This window comes from Rhodnius prolixus, unplaced genomic scaffold (assembly GCF_049639745.1).
Source record: "Rhodnius prolixus isolate KJV_2025 unplaced genomic scaffold, Rpr scaffold_1, whole genome shotgun sequence".
Lineage (NCBI taxonomy): Eukaryota > Metazoa > Arthropoda > Insecta > Hemiptera > Reduviidae > Rhodnius > Rhodnius prolixus.
In genome coordinates this window covers 10,885,836-10,905,763 of record NW_027411581.1, presented here as the reverse complement: position 1 = coordinate 10,905,763, position 19,928 = coordinate 10,885,836, and the positions used below count along the sequence as shown (strand labels likewise).

The 19,928-nt window shown below is 30.3% G+C and overlaps 3 protein-coding genes across 11 annotated transcripts in view; 1 reads left to right on the top strand and 2 right to left on the bottom strand.

Annotated features, from left to right (window-relative positions):
- Nucleotides 1-215: 215 nt before the first annotated feature.
- Nucleotides 216-6,089, bottom strand: LOC141446077 (casein kinase II subunit alpha-like). 5 transcript variants are annotated; one of them, XM_074112485.1, is made up of 2 exons: nt 5,877-6,089; nt 216-5,114 (listed from the first exon to the last, which is right to left on the bottom strand). In XM_074112485.1, the coding sequence occupies exon 2, from the start codon at nt 5,029-5,031 to the stop codon at nt 3,985-3,987; it is 1,047 nt and encodes a 348-aa protein (XP_073968586.1). In that variant the 5' UTR covers nt 5,032-5,114; nt 5,877-6,089; the 3' UTR covers nt 216-3,984. The 5 variants fall into 5 exon arrangements, with proteins under 5 accessions (XP_073968586.1, XP_073968601.1, XP_073968610.1 ...); XM_074112500.1 differs by having other exon boundaries at nt 216-5,110; XM_074112509.1 differs by lacking the exon at nt 5,877-6,089 and adding an exon at nt 5,613-5,850.
- Nucleotides 6,090-6,342: 253 nt separating this feature from the next.
- Nucleotides 6,343-14,898, top strand: LOC141446006 (BBSome complex member BBS2-like). Of its 3 annotated transcripts, none has more exons than XM_074112339.1 (14): nt 6,343-6,410; nt 6,605-6,809; nt 7,008-7,193; nt 7,687-7,875; nt 7,959-8,141; nt 8,221-8,443; nt 9,196-9,335; nt 9,406-9,462; nt 10,436-10,621; nt 10,725-10,880; nt 10,961-11,191; nt 12,823-12,989; nt 13,067-13,215; nt 14,535-14,898. In XM_074112339.1, the coding sequence occupies exons 2-14, from the start codon at nt 6,693-6,695 to the stop codon at nt 14,633-14,635; spliced, it is 2,085 nt and encodes a 694-aa protein (XP_073968440.1). In that variant the 5' UTR covers nt 6,343-6,410; nt 6,605-6,692; the 3' UTR covers nt 14,636-14,898. The 3 variants fall into 3 exon arrangements, with proteins under 3 accessions (XP_073968440.1, XP_073968451.1, XP_073968449.1); XM_074112348.1 differs by having other exon boundaries at nt 6,379-6,490; XM_074112350.1 differs by lacking the exon at nt 7,008-7,193.
- Nucleotides 14,899-16,797: 1,899 nt separating this feature from the next.
- The window catches only part of LOC141446259 (sex-regulated protein janus-A-like), a 190,908-nt gene continuing 187,777 nt past the window's right edge, over nt 16,798-19,928 (bottom strand). For all 3 annotated transcript variants that reach the window (XM_074112794.1, XM_074112786.1, XM_074112785.1), the window contains exon 4: nt 16,798-19,254. In XM_074112794.1, coding sequence (XP_073968895.1) covers nt 19,162-19,254 — 93 coding nt within the window. In that variant the 3' untranslated portion in view covers nt 16,798-19,161. The remainder of the gene's footprint in view (nt 19,255-19,928) is intronic.

Here is a 19,928-nt window from a genome sequence, read left to right as displayed (position 1 = left end):
ACTGGATTCTAACGCGGAGATCCCGGGTTCGAATCCAGCTGCTGGCCCTTAGATTTTCTCACCCTAGGAGCTTCTTTCATCTCACATCTCACAGTATTGTCTGTAACAGGAGAACACTGTCCAGAGGCCGGCAGTGCACTGAGAAAAGCTCCAGGCGCCAATAACCTCAGATGTTGACGCGCCTTAAATCATTAAAAAAAAAATACAAAAAAGAATCACTTATCAAATGTTTATTGCAGCACAATAATGGGAAAATACTGGGAGAAAAAAGTTATAGAAAACTGACACATCTGTATGTATAAATAAAAATTAATAGATACAACCAGCAATAAATCTTGTATTTTCCCCACATTTTACATATTATTAATGATATGATTACTAAATATTATTTTGAATTTAAATTACACTTTATCAACTATTTTTTTTTTTTATATAAATAATACAATTACATTTTATTTTAATCTTGAGTTTGGATCATTAAAAATATTGTTCATTCACTTACTGTATTAATCTGAATAGGGTTAACGAATTTATGAATTTATTTTTTCGAACATTTGGTTAAGAAAAACAATAAAAATAAATAACAATGAAATTATTATTATTTCATAATTAACACCTAAGAAAAGAAATATAACTGTTATACATTAATATTGAAATTTAAATTAGTCATAACTTTAGAAATAACAAAAGTAAAGAGAGCATAGGTTCTTCTGCCAAGGCAATTTAAACTGGGGTTTCTAGCAGGAACGTTGTGGATTTAACTAGGGTCAATACAATTACCATGAACAAATTATAATTGCTTTCTTTAGATCTAACCAGAGTTACCCGACCGAACTTCAGAGTTGAATTTGTATAGCCAAAAAGAGACTAAAGTCTTGACAAACCTAATTAATAATTAGGCGTTATCTTATGGAAAAATTTTGTTTGATTAAGAAACAATAATTCTAATAACTTATTATGTGAGTAAAATTTGTAAAGGAGAAACAAATGTATCCACTGAGATCAAAAATCATCGCTTGATCTATGATTCGTAAGATATGGATACGATAAACTTCTTTTCCACACTTTGAATTAAGAAGGAATGAATTTCTTTTCAGCTTTTATTCTAATTTGTTTTACAGCCTATCTTTTTCAAGATAAAATTAGTCATTTTCCCGTTATTCAGACGAAAAACTCTATGAGAAGAAGTATTACAGGCAGTGGAATTTTTTTTTTATATTGGTTTAGAATTAAATACATTACTTTATCTTGTAAAAAATATTATTTCATTTATTATACAACACTTTCTTAGTGAAATTGTTTCTGTGATTGTTTAAAAAATAATTTAGGCAACATGATCTTTTTAAACTATAAAACGTACAATAATAACAGATGTCATTAAATAATTAAGTAAATAAATTAAACTTATGGATCTGTCAGTAAGTTTGTATGAATGCCTATCATTCAGCACCAAAGGAAATGGGTGACGCAAGACTGTACCGGGAGGTATTCTCAACCGGCCAAAGACGTTCACAGCAGAGCAAAATGCCGCATTAGAGAAATCACCGAGCGTGGGGTCAAAAAATATTAGTAATCGTGGGCAGAGACCGACGAAAAAGTTGATTAGTAGCCTCTCGCCTGAATTTACAATAATATTTCTAATAATATTATCTAATAATAATATGAATACAATAATATCGGATGATTGAGGTCTCTTGACGGATCACTGGACAGGCAGTAAACATATGCGTCGCAAAAGCCTGTCAACGCCAATTTAGTAAAGAATTTTCTACAATAAAAAACTTCAAGACACGTATTTACCAAGTCTGAGTGAAAGACTTGTTTGAGTAAGATCCAGATTCTCTGGAGAAGAGAAATCCAAGCGTTTGGAAAGAAACTCCTGATTCCAAACTCTTAAGTCTAACTTAATGAGCATCACCAGAACTCCTGAGTCGTGGTGGAACAGGTTGACTGTGCTGGTCAACACCTACAGAATTGAATCTAACATGAACTTCTGTCCAATTTTAACACTAGGAAATTAGGTTTGGAATGATACAATTGATAGATTCATTTTCCATACAAATTTAGGAAAGTAAGTCTTGCCTTGGAGCTGGAATTTCTTAGTACAGACTGCAGTCTACATTGCCATTATATTTTTTATAACTATCTTTTATCTTTTCAAATATTTTGACCCCTAAACTTTCACCCTAAGTGCGCCTCTGACCATAATGGGGTTTATGGCCAGTGCTAATTTGCAACAAAGTAATCTTTGAGTATAGCTACTTAATACTGAAGCACTTTTTAACCGGGTGAATGTGCGAGTCTGTTGATAAAGAAGAAAAAGTTGAGAACTCCGGTTTGAAAGTTTACAATTACTTAAATAATCATTAATAATAATCAATTTTCATATTATTACACATTGCAACGTTTACAACACAAAACTTTTGTCTTTTCGCGTAAATTTATTTGATTTTGATGGTTTCTGGATCAATTTATAATAATTAAATAAATGAAAAAATTTCTTAAACGTACTTTTTAAAGGTATATAATAAGAAATTGTTCGTTAACTTTTTGAGATTAATCTACAGCACTTACATTCCCCATCCCCCGTACAATCACAAAAGTAATAGAAAAAACAATCTTAGTCTACAAGAACATTGCTTGGCATAACTTTCTTATTTATTTATTTTTTTAATAACTCAAAATTTAATTAGAAAAGATTTTCTCAATATAGTAATAATTCTCACAGCTTTTTCTTTTCATTAAAAGTTCGAAATGTACACCAGTTTCTAAACTTTCTTTTGTCATCAATAAATTTAACAAATTGAGGATGTTTTAATTAGATAAATTTAATGCTTAAAACAACTAATATATTTGATAAGAAATACAGGTGGAAGAAAAATATATAGCTACACTAAATAATAATTAAAATAATTACTAATAATAATTAGTAATAATTGCTAATTATGCTAAACAAAAAAAGGAAGAACATAAATTTATAATTAGATAATAGTATTAACCAGATAAAGAAATATATTTGAATAGAACAACTGCGACGAAATAGAAAACTAGCAACATTTAAATATACTATTTTGATGGTTTTCAACAATATTTTATAAATACGACAGAGCAAAAAATGAGTAAACATAAAATTGAAGAGTGTACCTTGTAGGTATGTTTGATGGCACAATAACGAATTAAATTTTGCCATATAATGCTAAACTGAAAAACCATCGGTATCTTCCTTTTTTTTTTTATTTAAAAATTTAATTTATAAGGAATGAAATAATTTCAACGCTGATATAAATTTTAAAAAACCAAGAAGGAACCTATTGTAATTTACTCAAGTAATCTCCATAAATTTTAATAAGTTCTTTTTTTCTTCTTTTTTTGTTCAGAGAGTATTTGTATAAATATAACATGTATATAAAGAACTAAATGGAATAATGTAAAAAATATTTACAACTTTAGTTATATTTGAATTGTGGTAAGCACTTAGCTTTTTATTTTTTTAAAAAAAGGTAATTTTTAATAACACCATTTAAAAAAAAAAAATCTAAAATTATAAGAAAAAAGGATAGAAAACAGAAAATAAAACTTTTTTTTTCTTTAATACTCTCAATTTAGGAATCGTCTTAAATTCTGAAAAAATAAGCAACTCTGTTTGAATGCGTTAAAATTCTTTAAATTTCAAGTTTTAGTATCTCTTTAATTAAAAAAAAAAAATAATAAATAAAATAAAGAACGCATTCAAACGATTAATGCATTTTGGATTTACTGCTAATAACTATTATTAATTTTGGTATTTCGATGTAGCAATACATATATTAGCAACGGTCAAAATTACTAGAACCTTATTTAGAATATAAGTTTCTAGGACTATACAAAAAGATTTTCTTTATATATATAAATATATATGTAAATGTTTTCTTCATCGTTAAAATTTGTGTTTGCTTCTTCAGAATGGAATCTCTCCAAAACCAAAATAAATAATTGAAACGGAATTCATGCCATTGGGGACGAAACAACAATTGAATTTGCAGCAGCTGTGTTTACATCATGGGTAGAACCTTTAACAACTGGATAAAAATATGGATGATCCATGGCTTGTCTTGCTGTTAATCTTGTACTGTGATCATATCTTAATAATTTATCAAGAAAATCCAATGCTTCCGGTGATACGAGATGTTCATTTTCATTGTGCACGAATCTTTCCCACCTTTTTCTTGAATGCCTTCCCAAAATATCTGACAGTCTTGAATCAAGTTCTATATGAAATTTGTCTAAATACTTAAAAAGATCTTCTGTACCAAGTACTCTAGCAATTCTCAGTAACTGATCATAATTATCATGTCCATGAAAGAATGGTTCTTTTTGAAAGATCATGCTTGCGAACATACAACCTAATGACCACATATCCAATGAATAATCATACATCTGATAATCAACTAACAGTTCTGGGCCTTTAAAATAGCGCGATGCAACTCTGACATTATATTCTTGACCTGGATGATAAAATTCAGCAAGACCCCAGTCAATAAGGCGTAATTTCATATTAACATGATCTATCATGACATTATGTGGTTTCACATCTCTATGCATGATTCCCATACTGTGACAAAAATCCAAAGCTTTTAAAAGTTCATACAAGTAGTAACGTATATCTTTATCCGTAAGCGTCTGATACAATTGCTTGAAGTCTACATTATTAACATATTCAAAAATGAGTGCTGGAGTTCTTGAAACTGGATCCTTAACTACTCCAAGTAATGTAATAATGTTCTTACCACCTCGCAGATTTTCTAAAATTTTGATTTCTCTTTTAATTTTTTTTTTCTTAACGGGTTTTAACATTTTAACTACACACTTGTCATTATTTACAATGTTAATGGCTTCAAAAACCTCACTGTACTTTCCACGACCTAATTTTTTAACTAATTGATAATTATCTTGGTCACCCCATTCAATTGAATGTGATTCGTAATCCCAGTATTCCTTCGGCTTATGAGAATTGACATCAACGTAGCACTGTGCTTTACTTGGTAAAGCCATTATCACTGATTGAAATGAAAAATGCCTTTTAATTAGAAAAGTTGGAAGTTTCCTTTTCCAGCAATCATCAGATCCAAATCTACCTTCAACAAACCAAAAAAACAACTTAAATTACAAACCGATCATGATTTAAATAAAAAATAGCAGGCATCATATGGTTATTGAATATTACATAATTATAACCAATAAAGCAAGGTTAATATTATAATGGCTAAAATTTGACGATTTTTTTTTTTACTGCTCTAACTATTTTTCATGAGAACTTGAACTTGATTAAAACAAGCAGTCGATAGAATAAAAAAAAAAAGGTTTTGTGTATGGGCAAAGCGTCATAAGTCATTAGCTTTTTGTCTTTCTATCAACTTCTATATACTGTAATTCAAAATCTGAAAGTACGTTTAAGAGTAAATTCTAAGTATACTCCCAAAATACATACAACATTTACAAGGATTCTGAAATTAACGTATAGGTTATGATAAAACACATGTGGCGAATTCTAAACTTCTTGAGAAAAAAAACAACAACAAAATTTAATAGATAATTAAGATTAAACCATTTTAAATTTATTTGAGCATAAAGACCTTAGATACACATCGTGACAGCCAATTATTAATCATGGTGATAAAATGCATTCTGAAAATGCTTACTATTGCAAATTCGAAACAAGTTAAAAAATATTTTGGTTGGTAGCTCAACACCACTGCAATGTTTTAGAACAACCTTCATATGTTTCATGTTTAGTATTTACGTTTCGAAACATGCTCACAGGCTTCACACCCAGTTACTGTTAAAAATATTCTACACTAGATTATAACTGGAAGGTAACACTTTGGTACTATAATTACCTGCAACTTTAAATCTTCTCGGGTACTTCAATGGAACGATTTGTACTTAGGTTTTACCTAACAAAATACTGCATCACTACATTATATAGCAAATTTGCGATGTTCATAGGGGATCCAACTTAGGAATAAAAAAAACAGTATTCACTCTCACCAGTTTCTTAAACTACTTTTTTTTAGTCGTTATAAGTTATAATATATTACTAAAACTATTTTAAAACATGCAAAAGTGATAAACACCAATCACAAAGAAAACAAACAAAAAGCAACAATCCTGATGCTTGTTTTAGTCCAGTGAGGTTACTTTTATTTCGGCTAATAGGTTTAGAATAATTACTTTTAGAAATAAATATGAGACCGAATTTTTAAATAAAGTTACAAGAGCCGATTCAATTAGTCTTAAAATAATTAAAGAGTTACAACTTTTTTTAAAAAGAAAAATGAAATAACCACAATTTATTCTACAGGTAGCAGCACAATCACTACAATTTCAATCCAGTGTAACCAAAAACCAAGTGTATTGCAGCATCCTTGTAGGTAAGGAAGTTATTTTTTATTTTAATTTAACAGCTGCTGCGTTTTTGTTTATTCGAAGTAGTTTTGGAAAACGGGCACAGGTAGTAAATAAAAAATAGCCGAGTTAGACATTTGTTTTGCAGTAATAATATGTGAGCAATTAATATTGAAGGCAGCCAGAAATATAAAAATTAATCTTTTTCTTCTTTTATTAGGCTTGAATTATCCAACCTTGTGCGAACAGGATTTTGCAATTATTAATTAAATGCCGAAAATTTACTTCTCGTATTAAAAATTGGACGAATGGCAGTACCATTATACACCTTACAGCTTAAGCAAAAAATATTATCCGGAAGAGTTACAATTGGAAAGTATGATGGCTCACATAGTTGCATTACTGCAGCAACAACAGGGGATAAGGTATTTAGATTCAATATTGTTCAATTTTATTGTTGTATTTCACTGACATGAAGTTCTCGACGGTAGTCTCTCATGGAATATTCTAATGTTTTAAATTAAAATAATTCTCTCCTTTCATAAAAACATTAAAGTTTTGGCCATTAAAAATTAGTTTATTCAGTCGAATGAATGATTTTATTATGAATTATTAACTTGTAGGTGATGATACACAGTCCTCATCTCCGTGATCGTGAGCTATCAATGCTTAACGTAAATCAGGTAGTCAGTGCCATTTCAGCTGGAAAACTGAATCCAAATGAAGAAAAAGATATTTTAGTTATTGGGACGCAAAGCACTCTTTTAGCCTACCATGTGGAAAATAACACAGATCTGTTTTACAAAGAAGTTGGTTCAAATATCAAATTTAATACTGGTTTGCACTTACTGGCACAGTGGTTGTTAGTTTAGTACACATCACGTAGTTAAAGGCGAATTAATTGGATCTCTACTAAGTCCTTTTTGCCTAATTCTTCAAGCTTTCTGTCACGACACTGAAATCATCTTAATAATGTAAACGAAACTTCTCATAAGTTTAATTAGTAGGATTAAGTTTTTTCAATTTAAGCAATATTATTGAAGTTAATTGTATTATTATTGTAATATTATTAATTTATGCAAAGCACTCATTTTTATTATTAATATTATCAAAAATCGCACCCACAAAATTATATCGAAAGGAACCAAATCCTTGATTGAGATACCTCTGGAGCCTGAATAATAAAAAAAAAGGTGGGTCTGAAAGTGTTATGATCGTTCGTTTAGTATACTATCTTTGATTTAATTAAAAAATTGTGAATTCAAATAAAATTTTGGATCATTTTTAATATTTACATTGTAGGTAACAGATGGAGCGAATGTTGTCGTAATTGGTAAATTAGGGAATATTAATACTCCGTTAGCAATTGTAGGTGGAAATTGTTCAATCCAAGGATTTGATTGGCAAGGAAATGATCCATTTTGGACGGTGACTGGAGATAATGTTCGATCTCTCAGTTTACTGGATATTGATCATGATGAACAGAATGAGGTAAATTACTCATAGTTTGCAGTAGTACACATTAAATGTGGAATAATTGAAATTATTTTTTTCATTAACATTTTTTTTTGTAGTTAATAGTTGGCTCAGATGATTTTGATTTACGTGTTTTCAAAGAAGATGCCCTTGTCAATGAAATATCGGAGACTGAAGCGATTACCTCATTAGTAGCTCTTAAGGACAATAAGTTTGCTTATTCCTTGGCTAATGGTACTGTTGGAGTTTACGATAAATTGAATAGAGCTTGGCGAGTGAAGGTATTTGGATTGGATTTTAAATAAATACCAATCTCGTTCATATGAATTATCTAAAAATTTATATATTTTATAATTTCAGTCCAAAAATGCCCCGGTTTGCTTATCTAGTTATGATATAGATGGTGATGGAGTTCCCGAATTAATAACCGGTTGGTCGAATGGTAAAGTTGATGCTAGAAACAGTAGAACTGGTGAAGTAGTGTTCCACGATGTTCTAGGGCATGGTGTGGCTGGATTAGTAACTGGTGACTATACAATGTCCGGGAAATCTCAACTTATTGCCTGTTCAGTTCAAGGAGAAAGTAATTACGAAATGATTTACATTATTAGAATGCTAGCTATTATTTTCATTTTGATGCTCAGGGTTAGGTAAAAGAATTTTTTTTTCAAAGTTTATTGTTTTTTATGCAAAACAAGTTGTAAATAGAATTCAAAATGTAGCCTACCAAATTCTTTTGAATTTACTCACATTTTGAGTTTCGGTTGAGTTAATTTCATATTTTCTGGTTGCCTCTTCACAAAACCCCTTTTTAATAATACCTTAGAACTACTAAATTGCCCTCATATTATATTAGTACTCTTTCATATGGATCAAATTTTTCGTATTCTGAAGACTGGGCGTCAGAATTTAGATAATGTTAAGAATATTTTAAACGTATTAGGCGCCACGGTATCCGAGCGGTTGTAGAGGCGAGGTCCGCAAAGCTCAGAGGTATTTTAGTACTGGGTTCTTTTCCTGGTCTAGGCCTTGGATTTTATTAATAATTTATATGAGAAATTTATAGTTAAGTATGTTTGCTAGTCACTTCCGTCGACGTCACCTAATTTGGTAGTTGGACGTCAGCCCGCTTGTAAAAATAGGCATTACTTTACTTTTTTAAAAAAAATTTAAACGTGTATTATTGAGATAATATCATTCTCAGATAAGCTAGTAAGTAAACAGAATACAGAGATCAATAAAGTTGTTAAAACTAGCAAAACGATAATTATCTTAAATAACCCCACTATACCTATTTGGAGTAATGTACAGTATGAATAATTTTTGAATGATTAGTTCGTGGTTACGATTCAAGTAGTATTCCTCGAGATACTGTACAACATGGGGAAGTAATGAGAGAGTTATTTTCAAAGAAGCAAGCACTACTTTCTGAATTGAAGAATTACACTTCTGATCCATCTGGAACTGGAATTCCGGTAAATCAATTGCTTTATTTTAATAATAATTTTTTTAGTACTAGACATAATTTTTCCTTATTTGTTCTAGGCAAATACAAGATTGCTTACTGAAATTAGTGTTAGCTTTGGGAGTAACGTGCATTCAGTAAGTCTTGTTGAGTATTCCTCATATTTTTTTTATGTGTACTTGTTGGTGCTAGCTAGTGTAGATCCAAAAGGTAATTGATAGAACATTACTTATATTCAGTCCAAGGAATGCCTGTCTGACCGTGTAATGTTCAAACTAAAGATTAACGAAAGAGTCCGACAGATTTCTTGATATTGTGAAATCCAGGCTTCAGTCACACTGAGTGGAAATTTTCCAACTGAATGACCATTAGTGTTTATCTATGAAATATAAATACATTAATCATGCTCAGTTGGGGAATATTGAAAACCGTCATATTGCAATAGATTGTAAATAAATAATTTGTTATTACTACTCTAACCTTTCAAAGAAATTAAAATTTACTAACAAGTAGCTGAAGTGGGAAAGCAAAATCTGGGAATGAATTCGTCATGTTAAAAGAAAATCTCCAAGTAGTAAAATATATATTTTCTATATAATAACATAAAAAATAAATATATAAACATATTAGCTATTAAATAAATTTTTATGTGTAGTAAATAAAGTCCATGAAGTAGTATTTTGATTAAGGAATTATCTGCGCAATGTTATTATCAAGTTCCAAGGGGTACTCCTCTGAGATATGAAATCTGAACTCTTCCTACCTCTTTCATTTTTGAGCTAATGTGCACTCACCATTTTATACTTTTTTTTTAACTCGAGGACCTTTCCGGTAAAACTTGATATGGAAAATTGGACATGGTCACCCTACCAAGGGGTAATTAAATATAATAAGAGGGAATTAAATGTTAGTCTGAGCGCTTATACAACTTACTGATGACTAAACTACTTACGACTACCATTTTAATCCGATTAAAAAAAAAATGCTTTTTGTTTTAAGGTTATATTTCTTAACTAGTGCTTGCAAAACTTTTAGCAGGATACCTCTTTATTTTTTAAAATTTAATTTATGTGTAGCCAGATGTGGGAGGTACAATGATATATTTTTCAGGCGGGTCATGTGGTAGTTTCTTTGTCTACAAATAATCTCACTGTTATACGATCTGCTACAGTTTTTGCAGAAGGAATATTCGAAGGTGAAACGTTTGTTGTACATCCACGAATTGATCAAGTAACACATCATCTGGACGTACCACTCGTACCACCGAAAGATACACCTCTTGATATACATATTCGGGTTTGTAAATCTAACAATTCAAACTATCTTTTCAGCAATCTCATATATTATTATATAATTGATTCATTAAATATTGGAAGTATATTTATATATATATTTTTAGGCGTTTGTGGGTTCTAGTGCTACGAAGTCACAGTTTCATGTATTTGAAGTTACCAGGCAGCTTCCAAGATTTTCAATGTATAACTTAGCTAATCCTGTTTCTAAAGTGATTCCAGACAGCTTTGTGACATTTCGTTTAAATGAGAAACCATTGAGGGTAATTTTAAACTGAATTAAAATTTTATTATGAGGCATTTTTTAATTGTTATTTCTGTGAATGTTATTTTTATTTTCAAGTTGGAGTCTTGGCAAAGTCAAAATTTTTTGGTGAATAGTAATTCGGAAGAAAGAGGTGGTGAAGGACCGAGTAGTGCGGAATGGAGGATATCTTTGACCAGTCTAAGAGATGGGTCTATGTTGCAATTAAAATACGAATCTGGAACCATGACTATTGCCACTCCTCATATGAGTATTGCAGCAGATATAATTCAATCGTTAGCGCAGTTTTTTAATCTTACTACAATCCAGGTAACTTGGCATTTTTTATGCCTCTAAAGTATAACCATATATAAATGAAAAAAATAAAAAACCTGAATTCTTCTATATTCTCTATCTGCATTTTTGCAAACGACAATTACCATTGATCTTTTCTAGTTGGAACATGGGTTAAAATTAAATTTCCATGGTGGATTTAATTTAAATTGGTTAATTTGTCGTAACGATGGTACAAAAGGTACTGTATTTGGTTCCCCAATCTCCTGTCAAAATCAATACATGTTCCGAATGTAAGTTAAATCATTATAAGGTAGGCAGTATAACGTAATAATAGGCAAATCAGTATTGAAGAGACGGTGTAAGTTCCCTAATTAGATGATAGAATTGTGAAAAGTGCACCATGAAAGAATTGCAATGCAGGATTTGGGGATGTTTCATTAAACTGCCACATTTCATTTTCGTTTATCTAGGACATTAACGGAGCACGCTAAAATTTTCAAAAAAATATTACTGTGTGATGTAAAGTTTGGGGTGGGTGTTACAGTCGTATAATAATACCAACTAACACCAAAATTTTGCGGTATCGATTACAATTTTTAAAAAAATTGATGTTTATTTGAACTTTTTATATATTCCTTTTAATTTCTGCAAGCCAGTATTTTAGTACAAGTTTTGGTGAAGGTCACAGCATCCAATCCACTAACTGGTCTATTTAGTGCGTGTGGGATTGATTAGTACAACTCAAAAAAAGAAAATTACGGATAGTTCAAATTTTATATATCGATTAGGTGCCACTTGACTGGGTAATAAGCTTTCAGAAAAAAAAAATATAACCAACAGGAGTTGCCACTTTACATAATAGATTTTGGAATTTGGATTTGGGAGTTTAGCGTTTTCTCCAACAGTCGATTTTATGTTGCCATTTCCTCTGGTCTCAAAATTTCAAAGGTCTCTCACCGTAAAGTAACGATTACCTCGCATTAAAACTTGTACCTGAGACTATTTTTATCATCCTCCTCCTTTTAATGTAACCTCATACGGGGCTTTGAGTGCAAAGTAGACCCATCCTTTGTTTTCTGAGTCTGTGTAACTCATAAAGGCATTAGGTCAGTTTATTTTGTGCCTGAAATGTGATATAATTTTATTTTTGAAAGCGCCGGATTTAAAAAAGTGCCCTCTTGTGATGCCCAGCTATTTTATTACATTAAAATAATGATGCTAAAACTTTATTCACCAGGAAGTTTTTGGTAAATCTTTTATTGATGGAATTTCTTATACCTAAGCCCTTATTCATTTCTTATAGCTAATAAGATCATAGAAATGAACAAAGCTCGATTGATCATTAATCAAAAATCATTAGGGCCGGGCCGTCTCGGTAAACTCCCAATAAGTAAACAAAAAATAAAAATAAAATAAACAAGCCTTAATTAATAAACGAAACGAATAAATTATAATCATCTAAGTTGCAGCTACAGCGCTCAATCCGTAGATGCACCAAAGCTGTAGACAGTTTCTTAATTACTTTTTGTTGTATTCAATTGAATGAAAGTAGTCTGTTGTTCATATCAAATTTTAATTTTTAATTATTTTCAATTTGTATTTAGCAACTTGTAGGAATAGTTTTATCTTTGTATTAAAAGCTACAGTCTATACTTTGCTTGCAGTCATTTGCTGAATTCCCAAATATCTACTTAAATCTTCGTGATCAGCTGAACAAAGTTGAAGAATTGCAACAGAATGCTGCTAAAATGTCTGCCAATGTAGCCGATACAGCCAACATAGTTAGAGGACTTATTGTGCAAGCAGAAGATTCTCGCTTGTTACAATATATGTTAGTACATCGTTAAACTTTAGTTTTAATTTTATTTTTTATTTTGTTAACAAATATGAATTATAAATTTTCTTTAGGAAAGATCTAAGAGAATGTTACAGTCACTTACAACAAGTAAACAGTGATTTAATTAGAAATTATTCTTTACGAAGTGCTAATCATAAGGAATTGTTACAAACTTTAAGAAATATCAATGCTATTGTGCAGCATGCTTCAAGATTAAGAGGTAAAATAAAAATTTTTACAACAAAAAAAAATCTTGCATTTAAGCTATTTATTCTTCAACCTAAATAAAAGAGAAATTAAACAGCCGGTTCTTGAGGAATGTTGGCGTTCCGTATGTCTGTCTGTGCCTAACAGTTTTATCACTGATACCTTCAACTTTCTTAAAATAGTGGTAGTTGATGAGCAATAGAACTAATGGATTTAACTTCAAATAAACTCTTGCTCAGCGCCTCATGTTTTCCAAAAATACGAACATGTCGGGGTTCCGACCTGGCCCACTGAAATAGTACAGATTTTAGTAAGCCGTTTATGGCGGCACATAATTTCATCTATGGTCAAATAATTATTGCAAATTTTCAACTTTCTAATCTTTCAACTGCCCGTTTTAACCTATACCTATTAGTTTAGATACTGCATCATTTTAAAATTGAAATTCGTAGAATAATATATTATTTGTCTAAAGAATGTCATCCCTACAAACAATAAAGAAAAACTGGAAGACGGTATGTGTGGAGATGTCTGTCAACCAAATTATACTATAAAACAATGGCCTTCGTGTTCCATTCTGGAAAAGGGTCTGATGAAGACTAACCTGGCACCTTCAGTGGAAGGGATGAACAAAACAGTTGTAGGAAAGCTGAGTCGCTTTGTTCGCTTTCCAGCATGGCTGAAATATTCCAGATCACATGGCAGAGAAAATAAATTCTTTCGTACTCCAATAAAAAAGTGCACATTCCATTATTATTTTCCTAGACTCTAGGAGGAGAGCTTTAAAGTCAACACTCTTAAGGCCCATACGCTACCCGAATGTATAAGTGATTGTTAGTGTTCTTGAGTAGGATGCGCGAAACCCATATAGTCACAATACCCGCAGGGAGGGACACCATGAACCATCAAGTAGTCAAAGAAGTGGTATCCCCCAAGAGATTCATATTTCTTGGTTTTGTTGAAATACATGTTATAATAAAACATTGAACATTGGCAGAATACATTGATTGATGTGTGTGGAGTGCATTTTAATTATTGAAAAGTTTTTTTAGTCAATATTTAGAAAAGAGATTAACTCAGGCGTTAGTGCAATAGACTCCCGATTCCAAAACGGAGATTTTGAGTTCAAATTCATCACAGGCACTTATGTTTTCTCTACCTTAGAGCTTCCTTACAGCTCTCTGGCCCAAAGAATTGCCGGGTACTGGAAAACTTCTTAAGAGTCAATTATATCTGGGATTGGCGCGCTAAATAAAAAAAAAGTAGCATATTTGAATTCTAAAATGGCTCTATCTCTGTTTTTATTTTTTTAATCATTAAAATATATTTCAGTTGGAAAAGCTAAAAATGATGTCGCTGGATTGTGCAGAACTGCTATTGCTACCAAAAATATTAACCTTTTGATTAAAACTATAAAAACGGGGGAAGCATAAAACTTCTTTCAATTACTTCAAAAAATAAATGAATAATTGTGAAGTAATATTAACTGAAGTAAATTTTTTAATTCTGTCTAAGCTTCAAACTATATCGTGACTAAGTGCCTTAGAAGATAAAAGAAACGCTGTGTAAAGTAAAAAAAGGAAACATTTTGTTATATCAAACTTATTTATGTGTTTAAAGTAAGTGGAAATAATGTTTTAAATTTACCTTAAATATTTCTATGTAATGATTACAGAAATAAATATTTTTTACTCTAGTGTTCTGATTACTTATTTGTGTTCTTAAACTAAAGATAATTAGCCGGAAGTAAAATCGTGTTGTCTTTTAGTTCTTATAAGGTTCACTTCATTTATTTACTTTTTATAAGGATCACTTCATTTATATACTTCTTATAAGGTTCACTAGCAGTCAGTCCACTTGCTTGGTTATATTTAATATCATTTTTACCAATATATTAGAGGTTGCACTGTAGAGGTTTTTTGAAAGCTGAACCTCAAATATGGGTTCTTTTTGAAACTGTAAGTACAGTGCGGAAAATTCTGTAGCATGAAAATTAAGTAGATGATTATATATGACACGGAGGTAACAACCTTTGGAAATTGGTAAGGCAAACCAATGGCCCATCCTACTAAATGATTGTTGTTATATTAAGTAGGTATGGGATTACCTAAGTGGTTATTGCAAGAGAGAATAGACCAAAGTAAATAAATAAGAAGAAATGCTGATAGATTTTATTCAATTACAGGCATCTGTGTTCCTGTTAGAAGTTAAATTCTCAACTTTAGCAAGTATTAAGTTTACTATCAATACCTTCATTTGAATGTAATTAATAAATACTAAATGTTCTTGACACCAACTTTGTTTTCTTTCAGGACTTTTTCGATTTAATAATATACTTCAATTTAGAAAGCAGATTCTTCTTACATTTTACTATTTTTATTAAAACTCTTGTCGGTACTGCATTGACAGTTCATTTTTTGGGTATAGAATTCAGATACTTATAAGTATTGATACATTTGGTTTAAGTATTGCAATATTTAAAAATTAATAATTTATTATGAATTTTATGTATGTAATTATTAATAATTAAATGTTTTCACAGGTATCCGCATATAGTTAGTGGATTCGTAAACCGACAACTGCTGCTACCTATGGTCAGTTTTGAAACTTCTCTGCAAGGAGCAGTAACCTATATCCTTACAGTAACCTTCTCTGTGTATTATTTACTTACATCATGTGGTAGATTGCTGCTTTCTCTTAGCAGTTTGAAAAAGTAATCTGTTAGTGCAGTGAAATTTCTCTCAATTAACACCTCAGACTTAAGCTCGGATGCACAGTGATGATCCCCCTATCGCGTTTGCTAGTTTAATTTACGGTAAATGATAGCCTAACTCAGTAGTCTTCATTGCTTTGCTGAATCATTTTTTAAGGCCCCTTACCGTTTGTTATGTTTTTAAATAACCTAAAGAGGGTAGCAAAATTTAAGCATGTCCGTTATATACATACATCATCAAAGCAAACGGCAAAATTTTATCCGGTAAAATTGGTGCAAATTGAAGCATTTTATAAACCTTTGAAATATCAGAGTTCAGTCAGGTTTTCTTCTCAAGATAACATTAAATTTGAATTAACACATAATGAATTTGAACATATTTGTGAAGAAACATTAGACTCTTTGTGTGAAAACTTAGAAATTTTGATAGAATCACATCCAGAAATTAAGGGATGTGATATTACTTATGGTGATGGTGTTCTAACTATGTCACTTGGTGCTCATGGTACTTATGTTATTAATAGACAAACGCCAAATAAGCAAATATGGTTGAGCTCGCCGTTAAGTGGCCCAAAACGATATGATTTCTTTGCCAATACATGGATTTACAAACATGATAATGTATCTTTACATAGTTTGTTACAAAAAGAGTTAACAGATATATTTAAAGATAATGTAGATCTTTCCAAATGTTCATATTTTGTAGTTAAGCAAAAATAATAATTGTTACGTTACTTTTGCAATAAAGAAGACAGTTTCTATTATAATTATTGATAAAAAAACTTTTAATATCCCTTAATTACCATTTTCAAACACAAGTACCTTAAATAAATAAATAAATAAAAAACTAAATTCCACTGAAAAATGAAAAAAAAACACAGGTAACTCTTAGATGATAATTTATTTGCTTACAATAGTCGATATTTTACAAGTGCGTACATTCTTATCTTAGCGCATTATTGGTATTTACATTTAGTTTTTAAATGTAAAAGTGTTTTGGGATTCTTACCATAACTTTTACTCTTTTTTTTTTAATCACACAGCAATACAGTCGGTATGGTTCATTGAGCACTCATTACATTATTCTTAACGAATAACCTGGCGGTGGAGCAATATCCAAAAGCTAACGGGGATTACAAAATGCCGGGAACTATCATGGAAACACATCTCTGAATAAAATCCAAGGCTTTTTTCGGGAAACGAACCCAGTACCACAATACACACTCGTATTAGCTTTGCGGGCCTATTCTCTTTGATTGTAATGAAAGATTAATTTAATCGGATTTTCTTTCTGATTGATTTCTTTTTAGAAAAATAAAATTTCATCTAATACAGCAACACTTTTGGTGTTTTAAGCAAGTATACATTTATAATTATTTTGAAAAAAATATATATTGATGGGTGATCGTTTGTTAAAAAGCAATGCACATTAAAATGTGGTTAGGACCGCAGTGGTGGATAATATCTTCAATTTTATCTGTTGTAACACGCGCATTTATTGCATACTGGCCGGTACCGACCTTCATCAGTGGTGATAATGTAAGAGAAGTCGAAATCTCCTCACTAAACTGATTACCACCTCTGATGATGGATTAAAATCCGAAACCGATGAAGGATACAATAAACATGCGTGCTATCACGGATAAAATCAAAGAATACATATTAATTTATAAAATTGAAAAAGTTATTATAAGCGTTTTTGAAATTACAACTATTTATAAAGCTAATATTTCTGAATTGATGGAGTCTCAATTTTACTATTTTGTAACGATTATTTAGTGATAAAAGTACTTACTACTTTGTCTACTCCCCATTTGAAATGACTGACATACATGATAAACTTATTTTCAACTGCATTTGTTTGAAAATGTACATTATCTACCATTTTTAGCCTTACAAAGCTTTAATGGAATACACTATATTACTATCATTTTGTTCTCTATTCTTTTGAAAAACAATATCATTCTAATGGATTTAAAATATAAAGTTGAGCTAAATAATAAAGAATAATTCCCGATCACTTGCAATCGGTCAGAAATAAAGATTAGATCAAATGATGACTCCCAGCCAAGAATACTTGCACAATTGCCATCTATGTTAGGTAGATTAGCTATTAATTGAAGAGTGAGATTAGAACATTTCATCGTTTGTTATTTAGTACATTTTTTTTTATTTATCTTAGTTTAATATTTGAAGTTTTCCTGGTTGTTGCCCTTATTTATCAGTCTCATAGAATAAAAATTATTTTATCTTTTTATACACCCTTAGGTCTTTTAAAATTTTTACAAATTTATTCTGGTATTTAAATAAGTTTTAATTCAAGTTCTTATTATATTGCGAAAATATGTTCAATTGAGTCGATTAATTTTAGATTTTATATAATTTATTTGATTTGAATAATGGTTGTACAAAAAAATTGAGTGCAAAATTAAGGTGTCGCGGACGGAGGCGACTACCAAACGTACTTTGCTATAAAGTTGTATTAAAAATTAATTAAAATCCATGGCGTAGACCAGGAATCGAACCCAGTACCATCTATAATAGATCTCAATTGTGCAGGCCTCGTTTCTAATCTCTCGGCTATAAAGGCGCCTGGTCGTTTACAAAAAAATTATATTAAAATTAATTAGGTATTTTAAAATAGTTTAATACTAACTGATGATATCATGTTAGAGGGCCAAAACGCCTTTACATATAACAGACTAATAATGGTTAATATATACGTATACTTTACTTTGTTTATGTATAAAAAAAAAAAAAAGAAATTATCTGAGACTGGTACATGAGGGTAATAATCAGAAAAACTTGTTCTTATTAGTGATAAATCTTAATACATATTTTAATAAATTTTGAATAGAAGAAAAAAGGTTTATTAGTCACTTACGTTAGCATAGATAGTGAAACAGTTGCAAATGCAAAGAGAATATGATGAATCTAATTTCTATTTTTATCTTTTACAATCTATTATAATATTATTTATCAATTTAAAAGTAGAGGCAACAGTGAAGTAGTAGATAATTTCTCAGTGACATATGAAAATAATAAAGCTTAATATTTTTTTAAAATGATAATTAGAGTACTTATACTTCCCTAATGTATGCTTTTGTATAAAATAGGGCAAGTAATTAGCATAAGACAAAAGGGAAAATTCGATGAAGGAGGAATAATTATTACGCAAATGATTGAAATTATATTCTGAGCAAATGAGATTATCTGATTTTCTTTTTTCTTTTTTTTCTGCCGCATTCAATATCCATCATCAGTCCAGGTAATGTTGTAATCTGGATAGACAACTTTCAGAAGTGATACAGCCACTTCATGATCTGCTTTACCGAAACCCTGTCAACAATAAATATAAGATTAAACAAAAAAAAAAAAAAAATTAAACTAAAGTAGAAGCATGAAAATACTTAAATTATTAAAAGTTAACATATAGTCAATGTACAATAATTGAGAGCTATTATTTTTAATAAGAATGATAACTAACTATGCGAAAAAATACTCTAGTGTTTATCATGATACATTACCGTTTTATAATTCCTACAAGACAACTTTGCTTAAAACGACTTTCTTTAATAACTGATTTCAAATGATGAAAGTGCCTTTCTATCTTACTTAAGATACTTTACTATCTTTGATTTTTTATCCGTCATAGCACGCTTGTTACTTTGTTACATGCTTGTAATGATACTTGACTCTTTACAGCATTCTCAAAGACGGATCCCTATCCCTCATAAAACGTCCCTATCTCACTCATCATGAGAGTCAGAACAAAAGCATTCTAAGAAGAGAACTAAACAGGAAAAAGCTAAAAGAACAATAAAAAAAAAATTCTTGCACACAATGGGTCCCATTATAAATTTATAAATAATTACCTATTAGGTATAAATAAGAGTGGATTACGTTATTTTTTCTAAAGGAGTGGCAATATAAATTAATAAGAACTAGGTCATATTTTTTAATACAGTACTTTTTTATTAAATTACATATGGCTGATTAATTTGATTTCTTTT

Bases quoted from the DNA above. Each gene is read 5' to 3' on its own strand.
- LOC141446077 (XM_074112475.1), bottom strand. From the start codon at position 5,766: ATGAAACATATGAAGGTTGTTCTAAAACATTGCAGTGGTGTTGAGCTA. The intron at 5,115-5,678 runs GTAAGCATTTTC...GGTTTGTTGAAG, and splicing joins CTTGTTTCGAATTTGCAATA to GTAGATTTGGATCTGATGAT.
- LOC141446006 (XM_074112339.1), top strand. From the start codon at position 6,693: ATGGCAGTACCATTATACACCTTACAGCTTAAGCAAAAAATATTATCC. The intron at 9,463-10,435 runs GTAAGTCTTGTT...TATATTTTTCAG, and splicing joins TTGGGAGTAACGTGCATTCA to GCGGGTCATGTGGTAGTTTC. The intron at 10,622-10,724 runs GTTTGTAAATCT...ATATATTTTTAG, and splicing joins CTCTTGATATACATATTCGG to GCGTTTGTGGGTTCTAGTGC.